The sequence below is a fragment of the Brachyhypopomus gauderio genome, unplaced genomic scaffold (assembly GCF_052324685.1).
Source record: "Brachyhypopomus gauderio isolate BG-103 unplaced genomic scaffold, BGAUD_0.2 sc81, whole genome shotgun sequence".
Taxonomy (NCBI): domain Eukaryota; kingdom Metazoa; phylum Chordata; class Actinopteri; order Gymnotiformes; family Hypopomidae; genus Brachyhypopomus; species Brachyhypopomus gauderio.
In genome coordinates this window covers 483,133-497,819 of record NW_027506902.1, presented here as the reverse complement: position 1 = coordinate 497,819, position 14,687 = coordinate 483,133, and the positions used below count along the sequence as shown (strand labels likewise).

The following is a 14,687-nucleotide window of genomic DNA, read 5'->3' as shown; positions in this document are numbered from 1 at the left end:
AGATAACCAGGGTTTTGGGCTGTACGAGCAAAGTTCAATTAGTTTGATGCATTTGAATTCTCTAACAGTTCCTTAACTTATTTCCTCATAATATTATTCACTTCATTAGTGAACAGCACTAAGCATGGGAGTCTAGTGTGTGAGTTCAGTGTCCCTCCCTCACTGTAAAACACACCTGCATTTCCTGACAGACTCACATGTGTGTGATATAACTACCTATCACAATGACATTTTTAGCAGTGTGATTAACAATGAAACTGGTATTCTTAAAAGGCACTAAATATAGAAATTTACTTACATGTTCATCATTTCTTGTTGCTGTTGACGTAAAAAATCACAAAGTACAATAGAAGTGAAATATAGAAATCAGTTTTCAGCAGAATTTGATGTGCCAGAATGGGTCTGTAGTACATGTTGTCAGAAAGCATTTATTTAGTTTATGATTCAAGTCACAGTTCTAGATGATGCAGTGATCCTGATCTCATCCCAATCATAGTACAGTCAGCGTGCTTTGCCAACATGATCACATGTTTAATACTGGACCAAAGATCTTCCTGCTTACCTCCAATATTCTTATGTCCTCTGGAGTTTGGGTCTGGCCTATAAAATGGAGAGAGCCCAACCATTATATCCACACACACACACAAACAAAAAATATTCCAAGGAGTTACTGCAGTGTACTGTTGTAAACATCAACTTAAGCCCATGAAGGTGCCAAACATTTTGTCCAGCCTTATTATTGACCTTCTAAAATAATGATAAAGATAATATAGATTATTCAAAAATAATGTTATTACAGTAAGATGTAAATGTTTCTACGTGTAAATATGTGGTTCATGCAAATGCTTTTGGAAGTTTACTTGCCTTCCTTTGAGTTTTGTAAAGCAGACAACCAAACCAGCAACTACACCAATCACTAATAAACCTCCAATGACAATTGCAGCTATAATTCCTGCAGACATTGAAGTTCCATCCCCACCACTCCCTCTTTCTGTAGAACACAAAGAAAGCGGCAGTCAGATTATATGCAGTAATTTAGTATGCCATGCAGGGATTAAAATAAAAACATGCTTGAATAATTTGGCATAGGATTTAAAATATTATTATTATTATTGTTGTACTCTCACATAGATCCTGTTCATGACCTACTCTAATTCTTAATAATTTGCTTTCAAACCTTTTGTGACTACTTAGGATAAGTCTGGTGAATGCTCAGTGAGGTTCTTGTGTAGCACCTACACAAATGCAGTTCCCCTTGGACTATGTCCACTGTCATATTTATAACTAAGTAAGTCAAAATAGATTAGAGAGTTTGCCAAATGCTCTAAACTCTAATTGTATGGAATAGGGGTGTATTCAACTAAGGATTTTCATAGTCGAATCTGATTCGTCAGCTTTTCCCTTTAGTCGACTAATTTTAATTTTTTTTAAGAGCACCTTAAACGGGATCCCGTTCTCATTCAGGACTTTTTTCATCTTCAAAGTAAAAACCTAAAACACTCAGATAAATGAATAAACACGCTAGGTTGGCTTTATTCAGCTTTTATTTATTTACTTGTTTATTTTTTTATGAAACGTTAGAGAACATTAACCGTCAGTGCGCATTGCGCATATCGAACTGTCAGACAGGCACTGTGCAAAATGTCAAAAAATATTTTAAATAAAATATGTCTGCCTGAAAATATAAAAAAAAATGCTACACAACTGCAAAAAAGTATAAGGAAAGGTTCAAGTAACGGGGTTTAAAAGCAAACAACATCAAAAAATGTTTATAGGCCTACTTGCCGAGACGCACCGCGAGACGACACAACCAAAACAGATTTTTTTTCGCCTTACGCGTTTTAAATGGTATGCAATTTTGGTTGTTGTCGTGCGAAATGAAAGACGTTGATGACATAACTTGCACTTTACTTTGTTTGATTCATCTTTATCTTTTTCAAAATTCTTTTGAAGTTTTTTAGTAGCCGTTATAATCTCGGCAGATGCTGCGTATTGTGTTGCGTGTTCAGCTCCGCTCGTTTGGATTGTGCAACTGCAGGGTGTGATTTATTAATGTGTAGTAAGGAAGATGCCTATTGGTAATGCGCAAACATCATTTAAAAATATTTATTAACAGAAATTAGGATGATTTTATTTCACAAAAGGCTATATATAACGAAAACAAGACATTTCATGTAACAACTAATGCTTAGCAGCATCCTTGGGCACCGCCATGCAGTTAGAATGGTACATTCGACTATGACGTTCATAGTCGACTAGGGGGTATAGTCGACTATAGTCGAATCAGCGACTATTGCAGGTCACCCCTAGTATGGAATAATCTGATACACACTTGAGGTCTGATGAAGAGGGAAACTTTATGAAGCAAGTAAATGAATTAAAAACATGCTTTAAATAACACACTAATTAACATCTATAGTACTGAATTAATTGGTTTCAATTGTCTCCAGCTTCATGTAAATAAACACTCCTGTGGTTAGTTGAACATTGTTTTCAACTCTATTGAAAGGAAAGAATATACACATTGTAACATGCAAGAAGGGAGCAGGGGACGCCGAGTTGCTACACACACTTAAATACAAATGAGACACAAGTGTAACATCACAGAAACAAGACAAGGAACAGTTGAGACAAACATACACATACCCATTCATATATGTAAACACAAGCACACATGAACTACAACGGATGTACACACACAGATACACCTGAGGGAGGTGTCCGGGGCACATGACACACACGTTTTCAGTTCCAACATAGTTAGTACATAATTCTCAGTGGTGTATAACATGCTCTTCACTAAAGACTGAAAAATTTAAGAGGTTAATACAATTGATGTTTGTCACATTACAGCCATGGACCCCTCCCTTCGGGCATGTGTATGTGTAGTCTGTGTCCCTATTTGTACTTGCTGTGGGTGTGGTTGTTTATATATGTTCACCCGTCTAATCAGTGCTGTGCCTAAAGCGATCGATAACCAGAGCAAACTACTAATAAACTACTTTTTTTTTTCAGCATGTGAACTCGGACCAGTCGTTTTCTGCGTGGTCCTAGCGCTTGATTCATCTAAAAAGTGGGGGGGACATGGATTAGTCGCTATTTATTAAATATTTGTTTTTAACCGTAAATACTGCAGGGGACCAAAACCGGCTTTTGAAAAAGTCCCCCCCCCCCAAATTACATCCGTGAATCAATGTAATGTGTTACACGTGGAGCCTGTTTTGTGTTTAGTATATATTGCATCTTTGTTACTGACTAAAGCTACGTGTTGTTTGAGAATATTCAACTCTGTATCCTGCCATATCTTGCTCATGACAATATTATTAATTAATACAATGTTTCTATTTTATGTGCAAAAATATTTTCTATGTGATTACTGATAACCAGTGTCCGTGCTGCAAAAAAAATCATGTTCCTTATGTCAAGAGTAATATTTTACCTTTAACCCTCAAAACGTGGGTTCCTGAGGCTTTATGTTTGGTGACATGATTCTGGGATATGCAGGTATAATTTCCACTGTGGGTGAAGTCAACCAGCTCTATTGTAAATGACACTGTATTCACTTCAGTCTGTGTTCCATTAAACTCCCAGGTGTAAGAAGCAGCTGGTTCAGATTCTGTGATACACAGAAACGTCACAGTTTTTGCCTCCAGCTCCACTTCACCTGGTCCATCAATTACAACCTCATCTGGTCCATCTGTAACAAAGGGTAAGAAGTCATTACATTGTTAAACACAGTTGTGATGTTTGACCAGATGCACAAATGATTTCAACACCAACTGTATATTTTGCACTTACAGTTAACAGTCAGTATGTATTTTGCAGTATCAGAGCTGACAGGATTGCTGAGTGTACACTGGTATTCACCACTGTCTGATCTCCTCACTGGACCAATCGTCACAGTTCTATCATCTGAAAAGTGTATTGTGTTGCTAGGAGACAGTGGCTTATTATCCTTCATCCACTTAGTAGTGAGGATGGTCCCAGAGCCATCACAGGTTAAATTAGAATAGGAGCTGCCTTCTATTAGGAGAGCTGCAGAGTCATTAAGTGTGACTTGAGATATTGTTTCTGTGAAAATCAGAGAGAAAAAATACATGGGTAAAACAAAGCAACTGACAGTGTTGTTTTCCATAATCTTAATTCCTTAATCCTAAAATATGAGAAAGCTATTTTATATTAAACCCTTGCTTGTGAATGACAAAACCTATGAGTCTGGTCTTCTGCAATGTACATTTGCAACAGGGTGAATACCTGTTCCATGAGGTTACTAAAAATAGTTGAGAGATTTGGAGGGAAGCAGAGGGAAGGAAGGACGAGGCACGAGTCCACTCTTGCAGACACTGACGTACTTTTATTATTAAACAAACACACAGACAGCACACGTATAACACACACAATTGCTACGTGTAACACTCTGAGACGAGCACAGAACACTGCGCGAACGCACATAAAATAGACAGACCACATGAGCCCCGAGTGATCACGAGATGAGCCACAGGTGAGACTGATGAACACACTCAGACACAACCACACCCACGAAGATCCACAGACGCAGACGTCTAGACGTACACGACATAAACACACGCCCAAAGGGGAGGGGTCAGGGGCTGTACCGTGACAGAGCCCCCCACCAAGGGCATTACCCGTCCCGGGGTGCCAACAGAACTGAATGTCCCGAACCCACACCGATGGGCGGATCCAGAACCCTCAATCCTGTGTCTGGGAGATGACCGCCCTCGGTGGAGAATCCGCCATGAACAGCTTAGAACACCCTCCCTGGGAAGACAGGGGAAAACACGTTAGACACACACAACGGGACATTTACAAAAACACAAACAGGAACATTAATAAACAGACGCACGAAAGGGAAAAGGGGATTCGGGAGAAACACAGGGATGGACACAAACACAGGCATAGACACACACAAACGGAGCCTGGCTTCGCGGCTGTGGGAGGGCTGCCAGAGGGAAAAACCCTCCCCGAGCTGCAGGCGCTGCAGTAGACGGTCCTCCTCCTGCCCTTGCCGCAAACCCTGCATTGGGCGTGGTGCAGCTGGTGGATGCCCTTGCTGCCCTCTCTGTGGGCACACGATCAGTCTCTCTGGAAACCCTCGGGGGGCGCACCGCAGGATAGACCTGCCTGCGCTCGCTCTCCTCCCTCCGAGGACCCCACTGTGGAACTTCCCCTCCTCCTGGTGATGGCTCCCCTGGTCTGGTAGCATGAGCGGTTGTTTCGGTTTCCATCTCCTCCTTACCGCTTAGGCTCCACACCATGCTATCCGCCGGGTTCTTGCACCGGGAGCAGTCCATTTCACTCCCCTTGGAGGCAAAGGGAGAAACGCCCCCCTTCAGGTCTCTCTTCCCCCTCACGGTCTCATCGGAGTTTTCCAAGGGGGGTGGACTCACCTCCTCTCCCTCGGTGCAGGACTCACCCTCTGTGTACTCAGATGGAGAAGGGTTCACCTCTTCCCCATAGCCTGTGGGATCAGAGCACTCAGACAGAGGGGGGCTCGTGTCCTCCCCATAGTACTCCGTGGGATCGGAGCACTCCAACGGAGAGGGGCTTGCGCCCTCCCCGTAGTACTCTGTAGGAACAGAGTACAGAGGTGGGGGGGGGGGGGGGGGGGGGACTGACCTCCTCCTCACCCTCACTGTAGTACTCTGTGGGGGCAGAGTACACTGACGGAGGGGAGCTCTCCTCCTCTTCAGACTCCTCTCCCTCGAATCCTTCTCAGGGGGTTTCTGAGGCATCCCTGCCATAGAGATCTCAAAGGACCCCACCATCGAGGGGGAGGAGTCTCTGGTGAGAGTGCAGTGCCTCTCACTCCACACCCTCTGTGCGGCCAGCCAGAAGCATTCTGCACTCGCCTTTGTTTCGGCCTCCTAAGCTTGACGCAGCAGGCTCGCACAAAAGGGGTCCTGCTGCATCTCTACGACTGTTATGGGGGCGTTGCGGCGATGTGTAGGGGAAGAGATGTGATGGTGCTAGCCTGGCATGTCTTGGTTCGGCTCGTCTTTCTGTGATGCGCGGTGCGGCTAGAAGGACGAGGCACGAGTCCACTCTTGCAGACACTGACGTACTTTTATTATTAAACAAACACACAGACAGCACACGTATAACACACACAATTGCTACGTGTAACACTCTGACAGACGAGCACGGGACACTGCACGAATGCACATTAAATAGACAAACCACATAAGCCCCGAGTGATCATGAGACTAGCCACAGGTGAGACCGATGAACACACTCAGACACAACCACACCCACGAAGATCCACAGACGCAGACGTCTAGACATAGACGACATAAACACACGCCCAAAGGGGAGGGGTCAGGGGCTGTAATGTGACAAAGAGCCGTTATTGAAATGCTAAGTAGACCCGTTCAACAATAACAGGAGTGAGTGATGAAGATTTTCATGAAGGGAGTTTTAGTATATTTGCTTTATGTTGGTTTGTTTATTTAATACATGTTTGGGTGAAAGACGTGCCACTCATTTTTTTCTGTCTCTGAAGTTTGAATATACTTTAAAATACTTTTAAAATGTTATAATTTCAAAATAAAGCTATAATTTACTAATTGAAATGTCTTTTTCTTTGGGCATCTTGACATGCCTTTATCTTGACATGCCTGATTTTATTACGTTCTGAGATAATATTGAGAGAAAAAGGGCATAATTTACGTAACCATAAAAATGCAGCACCAAGAATATAAGTTGTTGAAAAAATTCTTAACAGCCTCTGAAATACGCTGGCATAATCTTAAACAAGTATTTTTCATATCAAATAATAATAAAGAAACATGGCAGTTCTGAATATTTCCATTAACATGGGGAATCATGTTAATCAAACAGGAGACCCAAACTGCCACATGTCAAGATTAGTAACTCTCATGGTGTAATGTTTACCAGACGAAGGGGTGACGCAATTGCAAATAAGTGAATATTTATTACAAGGAGAGCGACAAAACACTAGATAGAAACACAGAATACAGATTGGAATAATACTAAACAACGGGCTAAGACTACAGAACGGGACTATGAGAAAACTAGGAAAAGTCAACACACATTGGAACATTACTACAGCACACAGCTACATGAACTTAAAGGGGAGAAACATAATATAATAAGGAGAGTAGTGACTAACGGAAAATAGAGAAACGTGTGTCATGGTGGGGAGGCCGGGTCGCCGCCAGAGGGCGCGTGTCACAGCTCGCATTACCTCACAACACATGCCCCCAAGCACCAAACCACTCCCTCGGTCCCAATCACCACATTACTAGCACCTGTCCCTGTTTATGTTGTGCACCTATTTCAGGGCCAGCGCCAGAACATATACAGTGAGGGGGCGTCAGAAAATTTCGGGGTGGCGAACATAAGTTGTTGAGCGGGGGGCGGCGAACGTAAGTTGTTGAGGGGGGGGGGGGCGGCGAACGTATGTTCTTCAGCGGGGGGTGGCATGTAGCGATTGTCGAGCGGCTGAGGGGGCGCCATGTAGCGATTGTTGTAAAATAAATGGGTCTTATTTTTTACATTGAGGGGGCGGGACACCTCGCCTGAGGGGGGCGACTCTGCTTTACGTTTGCTGCAGCTTTTTCTGTTCGATCATTTATATTATTGATAAATAGAGAATAAAGAACACCTAGTGCAACCCTCACCTTCGGCCGCCTCTGTTCCCGCGTTACAGTGTGACTAAACAGACTATGGAAGAATATAACTAAACGAGACTACAGAGAAACATGACCAGCGTAAAACACAACAAAAGGGAAACTAACAATACCATACAAACTTTCACCAAAACAGACTACGCGGGGCGGGGAGTAGAGCAATGAGGAGAAAACATATACTACAAAGGTTATAGGAGACAAGACAGAGAACATGAACAAGCAGCACGATCAGTAATAACAAAGAACAGAGCAACAAAGCAAGGACGGACTCACGTACAATGGCCAACGAGTAGACAGGGCAGGGGAAACTATATAAACAAAACTCAGGGAAATAAACGAGACACAGGTGGAACACTGAGGACGGGGGCGTGGCAGACAGAAGGGAAACCAAGGAAACGGGCAAACTAGGCGGGACAAGGGAGGAGAGCGGAGCTGGACGTGACACATGGTCAGGTATGATTAGAATACATGTCAAATGGTAGGACCTTAGTAAATTGTTAATAAATATAAATCATCAAAAAAAAGTTTATATGAAAAATTGTTGGAAATCAGACCCTCCAGAAAGTCGCGATGTTGCAATTTGCAACTTCAACGCAACTTCAAGCAAACCCCGCGAATTCAGGGCGGTGTTGCAACTTCAGCCAATCACCGCAACTTTCCCGCTAATTTGACCAATCACTGATGTCGTCTTGATGTGACGTCGACAAACTCCCGCCTTACTTCCGTATATACGTTCAAGAGTAGCAGACTGAAAGCAGCATGAGCGACGAAAATAACGGCAAAAAGATAGGGAAATGCAGTATCCTGGTACACTACATGAAAGCGGGGATAAACTGTCCAGATCCGACCTGCGAATTGATTATCTATGGCCCCCTGGATGATATTTAACAGGGTGTCCGCGGGGTTGTAAAAAGTATTAAAAGGTAGTAAATTTAGTTGGCCAAAATTAAGGCCATTAAAAAGTATTAAAAAGTATTAAACTTCATCTGACGAGGTATTAAATTTTCGAACGCTCATCCAACTGCCTAGACGTTTTTGAATTTGTGTTAAGCACCTTTCTCCTAAAACTCCTTAAATTAGATTTATTTACATGTTGCTAGCAGTGATTTGACGTGACGTGACCTGATGTTTGTTCGCGCACGCCCAGTAGTGGTATTAACACGGAAAGGCATCGGCATCTTACGTAAAGGTTACGCTGGCATATGCCATTGGCAAAGCCTTAGGTCTCCTACACTCAGGGGCGTGTAAGATAAATGTTATAGTTCGAAAGAAAGTGGAAGGTGCTATCTTTCTTTCTCACGAGTCTATTCACCAAGATTAGTCTTGTGGACGTTTCATATAGCCGACATTTGGACATCCAGGATTATGCCTGCAACAACTTTATCAACAGTCTGTGGCACACAAAGAAATGCGCCGGATCAACGCACGTAAGGCGGTCTGTGCTGAGCAGCTGAATGGGGTCCTGACGCAATTGTCCCCACGTGCTTCAAAATGAACTCTATTGTGCCGGTGCCGAAACATTCCAGTGCAGTCAGCCCTAATGACTTCCGTCCTGTTGCACTCACCCCTACCATCATGAAGTGCTTTGAGAGATTGGTCCTGGCCCACCTCAAAACCTCTCTGCCACCTACACTAGACCGCCTACAATTTGCCTATTGCAAGAAAAGGAGTATGGAGGATGCAATTTCCATGGCACTACACTCCACCCTCTCTCACCTGGAAAAAATGGAGGATGGGTTCCCTTTTGAGCCTCTCAAAGTTTCTTCCTAATTTCCGCCATAGGGAGTTTTTTCTTGCCATTGTTGCCTCTGGTTCATTAGGGATCTGGACCCATATAATTGTAAATCTGCTTTGTGACAACATGTGTTGTAAAAAGCGCTATATAAATATAAATTTGACCTTGACTTTGACAAAAGTGTGAGAATGCTGTTCGTGCACACCAAACTCAGGGATCTGGGAGGGCTTAGCACTTCCCTCAGTAACTGGATACTGGACTTCCTTACAAACAGACCCCAATATGTTCGGTTAGAGAACCACACCTCCTCAACCTTTGTTCTCAACACCAGTGTCCCACATGTGCTGAGCCCTCTGCTATACTCTCTTTTCACCTACGACTGCATACCTGTACATGAATCCAACACAATTGTTAAGTTTGCAGATGATACAAGATACAACGGTGATTGCCTTCATCAGCAACAATGATGAGTCGGCCTACAGAGAAGAGGTCCAGCACCTGGCAGGCAACAACATGGTTCTCAACACTAAGAAGCTTATTATAAGGAGCTTATTGTGGACTTTAGGAGAACTAAAGGTGGTGCACACACCCCCATCCATAACTATGGGGTGGAGATTGAACGTATCACAAGTTTTAAGTTCCTTAGTGTCCACATTTTTGAGGACCTCTCTTGGACCATCAACACCTCAACCATAATTAAAAAGGCACACCAACTTTCTTTCTGAGGAGGCTGATGAAGGCCCACCTGTCCTCTCAGATCCTGGTGAACTTTTACTGCTGCACTATTGAGAGCAATCAAGTGCATCTCGGTATGGTATGGCAGCTGCACTGCAGCGGACCGAAAGTCACTCCAGAGGGTTGTGAAAACTGCCCAGCGCATCACTGCCTGATCACTGGGGGATTGTGTAGTACGTCTATTTAATGTGCGTTCGCGCAGTGTCCCGTGCTTGTCTTTGTCAGAGTCATTCACATGTGTGTGAGTTATATGTTCTAAGTGCACTGTCTGCGCTTTGTTAATTACACAGACGAGTTGTGTCTGCATTCTGTGCCACCTTGTTTCATCGATGCGCACGCAGCATCACAAATAGCTTGCCCTCTCTGCTTTTTGCCCTCGCAAGTTACAGTAGTCTTACATGTTTTAATATTGGCGATTCCTTCCACCAAAGAATTTCCTATGTACCAGTAACAATTGCCTGCCTATCACAATACAAAAGGCATACGGTTTTATATACTACAGTAGCTAGCAAGTATGGTAAGTTTTAAATGAGAGAGAAAATAAGCTAAGTAAAAATAAGAAAAGATGAAAGGGAATAAGACAAACTATAAATAATATGTATTAAGAACTAAAATATAGAATTAAGTTATTTAGCTTATTGTGTATGCTGATCGGTATTGTGCAGTAAAAAAAAACACAATAAAGACCAAAATGTAAACCTTGTGTGACAAAAGCCTCTTTTTGGCCTCTTTGACAAGCTCTTCTCTGGATCTTGTCTACTCAAAACCTTCAACTAAACTCACCCAGTACAGTGATTTTGAAGGGTTCAGATGTGGAGTATCTCAAGCTCTTGCTATTGTAGGCTAAGCAGGTGTAGCTGCCACTCTGATTGGTCTGAATGTTGGCCAGTTTGAGCTCTGGGCCTTTTTCACCGAGCACACTTCCATTCACAGCCCACTGAAACGATGCAACAGGATTGGACTCAGCTGAGCATCTCAGTGTGATGTTACACCCAGAGCTGGAAAAGGGGTCCACAGGGTCAGCTGCAACAGTAGCTTTGTCTGGACCATCTGTAATAAATATTCAGGCAGCTGTAGAGCCATTGTGATCTTGCAGAGACCAGATATATCATGCATGTTGGTTGGATGTACCAAAGCATTCTATCAACAGCAAATCACATGGTTTGATCACTCACAAATCACTCACAGTAAATAGTGAGGGTCAGATTTTGGCTTATGTCTTTACTGACGATGTTGAATGCTCCACATCTGTAAGGCCCAATATCATCTCTGTTAACATCGGTAATGGTCAAAGAGGTGTTCCCATCTGTTAGCTGAACTCTCCCCCCCACAGTTAGCTCAGAGCTGCCATTCAGCCAATAAAATGAGAGGGAGGAGCCTGAGGCAGAGCAAGTGAGGCGGGCAGTGCTGTTGAACTCAATTAGCTCCGTCTCTCTTGGTGTTATGGTAACGTTGGAAACTGGCTCTGAAGGTTAAAAGCATAATGCAGGCGTCAGTAATACACCAGAACTTGAACTACAGATCTCTACCTAAAACAACAGCATGAACTACACCAACACTACTGGATCATGTGTTCAGATACTGATGCTTATCACTCACATCAATCTGAGGCATACTACCACAAAAAGGGTGACACTTTGAAATTAAATAAATACTCAACAGACTAATCAAAAGAATTTTAATTGTGTAAATAACATTTGTATCATGGTTCTTTCTGTTGGGTAGATTCATATTTCCTGTTATCTGAATTATTGGCCTGTTAGCCTGTTAGTTCCCTTTCTTTGTTTGTTTAGTATTTAACACTTTCCCTTATCTCTGTTATCAGTTGTAATGTGTTCCAGTTTTGATTCTTACTTCCTTTACTGGTATACCATCTCAGATGATATAGACATGCTGTTAATAACATTCTGTAATTGATTTTGCTTAGGGTCAGCATTAAGTCCCAGGTGAGATTAGATTTTGGGTCGTAGTTAAAGACAGTTTGATTGCGCTAGAAACAGAAAAAAAGAAGCTGAAGAGCTGAAGTTCTCTCCATAGTATTTGCTTCCATGAAGATGTCACATTGGCAACCTCCAGGTGCTCCTTCGCCTCCTGACAACCAAATCTCAAATAGTCCAATCTTCCATTAAAGAATTAGTTTTTTGTTGGTAGGGAGTAATATTCAGTCTCAATTGTGATTTGCACCCCAATTGAAATTTGTCCTCAACATTTACCCATCTGTGCAGTGAGAACACACACACATACACACACTAGTGATAACTAGGGGGCTGTGGAGCACACATGCCCAGAGGTAAGCAACTCTAGCCCGGCGCACAGGGAGCAGTTGTATGTGCCTTGCTCAAGGGCAAGTCATGGCCTTGGGCCTGGGAATCAAAACCATGATCCTCCAGTCACAAGGTGTTGTGCTAGTGATTACTAGCTCCACCTCCCCTACAATATCCAGCAAACTGCTGATGCCAACAAGGAGATCCTTTTCAGGGAACTGCCATCTGGAAAGAGGCCAACAGGAAAATTCTAGTTTTCTGGGAAGCCCTTGGCATCACTGAGGTAGTGTCTTGGTAGTCAGTTGTCTCAGCAGAGGTGTCAATTCCAGGTTCAGAAAGTAAAAGTCTCCACCAGGATTTTGCTCAAGCTTGCTAGATTTTCTAATTAGTGCAATCCAGGTAAAATTTGTGGAATTAACACAATCCAGGAAGCCTGAGCAAAATCCTGGTGAGGACTTTTACTTTCTGAACCTGGAATTGACACCTCTGTGTCTCAGACAAGTCGGTAGGCCTGATGCAGCAAGCTAGGGCAGTCTTGTGTGTAGTATGTGTTTGTTAGTCTGTGTGTTGGTCCGACTGTGTGCGTCTTACTCTTTAACAACTCAACTGTATACTGCTGCTCTAGTTTCATTCTTCTATTCTATTTTGGACAGATCCCTTGGAAAGAATTTTGATGTTGAATCTCTCCTGGATTTGATAGTTGAGATATATACAGTGTGTATATATATATATATATATATATATATATATATATATATATATATATATATATATATATATATATATATATATATATATATATATATATATATTGTAATGTGTTGCTGTCTCCTGTTTGTTTGACTGTGAACCTTATGTAGCGATAATTTGCAGAATGGTTTTCTTTAGAAACAGCTTTTGTGTAATATTGGTATGTAGTGATTTTGGTTAGTGGCTTTACAGGCATTGTAGGCCTACCTGATCTGGAACCTGCGTTTAGTTGAGAGTAATATTTTCTGAGGTCCACGGACTGTTCCCGGACTGTTACCTTCCTAGGTGGCATAGTTTATTGTGACCATCGTTAAGATTGTCTAGGTCACCCATGTGCCTCGTACCGTTACACCTATAGTAGGCCTATTACATTTTAAGAGGTCTATACTGACATTCAGGTGACGAATTGCTAAATCAGTAGCTATTTATACCGTGTATGTACGTGTAAACCTTTTTATTATTACAGTATATATAAGGACTGACTACTAACTTTTCAGATTTTCAGGGAAAAATATATTTAAATTAAAGTACAATTAAAGTACAAACCCTCACCACTGACCAAAGAAAATGCTTACTCACCAAATACATTGAGCGATGTGGTTCCGAAGAAACTGTTTCCATTTTTGATAACTGTGAGTTTATATTCCCCAGCATCCAACATATTTAGATTCAAGAGCTCCAGAGCAAAAGTGTTATTGTTAAATTTAACTCTGAGAGTGTAGTCACTGTCAATCTGTGTCCGTCCACTAACGAAATTAATAATTTCAATATTTCCAAAGCTCCATTGAACCCTCTCGTATGGCAGAGAAGGAAGTTTGTCTGGGGTAAACACCACCTTCTCATTAACTGCTCTATTGAAGCTCTGAGGTAATAACACCTCTTCACCAAAACATATTCCTGTGTGAAGATACAAATACTAAGCAAGCATGCAATTAAACGGTAAATAATTTAATTTAATTTAACTGGGTTAAGTGGCAACAACTAACCGAACCCTGACACTTGCTTACATAAAACTGCAGTAGGCAACATTCCGTCTTGTTAGTATCCTAAGCTCTACATTTTCCTGTCAGGGTTTTTTGTAAACGTTGAAGAGTATAAACTAGAATACTTAATCGTAACAGCTCTTTAGAATGAAATATGCGAAACATTACGTACAAAGCTGCTTACCTACATAAACCTGCAAAGCCAGAATACAGCACAAACCGCGTGAAGCCATTGGAAATGTTCTGGAGTTCCTCTACTGCGGCTCAACGTTCAAATCGGTAAAACACGCCTATAAAGGTGGACTTTATACAAGCCTTTCCTACCGTTAATCAGACGGTGTGATCGGCAGTAAATTGAATTAATGTCGATTAGATTCAATTTAAAAAGCAAATGCCGTATAAAGTTTACCGAATGCCTCTCCAGATCATTTTATTCAGGTTCCGCCTAGGCTATGTGGCAAGTCATGAGATGGTTGAATAACCATGCCCTCGCCATTAATATTAGGTAAAAAGAACGGGTTACTTAAAAAGCAAAAACAAGATACAACCT

The 14,687-nt window shown here is 42.2% G+C and overlaps 1 protein-coding gene across 5 annotated transcripts in view; it reads right to left on the bottom strand.

Annotated features, from left to right (window-relative positions):
* Positions 1 to 14,420, bottom strand: part of LOC143493097 (cell adhesion molecule CEACAM5-like) — a 29,346-nt gene extending 14,926 nt beyond the window's left edge. For 4 of the 5 annotated variants that reach the window (XM_076991240.1, XM_076991243.1, XM_076991241.1 and 1 more), the window contains exons 1-9: positions 14,322 to 14,420; positions 13,734 to 14,051; positions 11,327 to 11,605; positions 10,924 to 11,190; positions 3,799 to 4,071; positions 3,440 to 3,697; positions 865 to 991; positions 563 to 600; positions 299 to 318 (exon numbers count right to left, since the gene is read on the bottom strand). In XM_076991240.1, coding sequence (XP_076847355.1) covers positions 299 to 318; positions 563 to 600; positions 865 to 991; positions 3,440 to 3,697; positions 3,799 to 4,071; positions 10,924 to 11,190; positions 11,327 to 11,605; positions 13,734 to 14,051; positions 14,322 to 14,370 — 1,629 coding nt within the window. In that variant the 5' untranslated portion in view covers positions 14,371 to 14,420. The remainder of the gene's footprint in view (positions 1 to 298; positions 319 to 562; positions 601 to 864; positions 992 to 3,439; positions 3,698 to 3,798; positions 4,072 to 10,923; positions 11,191 to 11,326; positions 11,606 to 13,733; positions 14,052 to 14,321) is intronic. The other variant, XM_076991244.1, reaches the window with a different exon arrangement.
* Between the last annotated feature and the right edge of the window lie 267 nt (positions 14,421 to 14,687).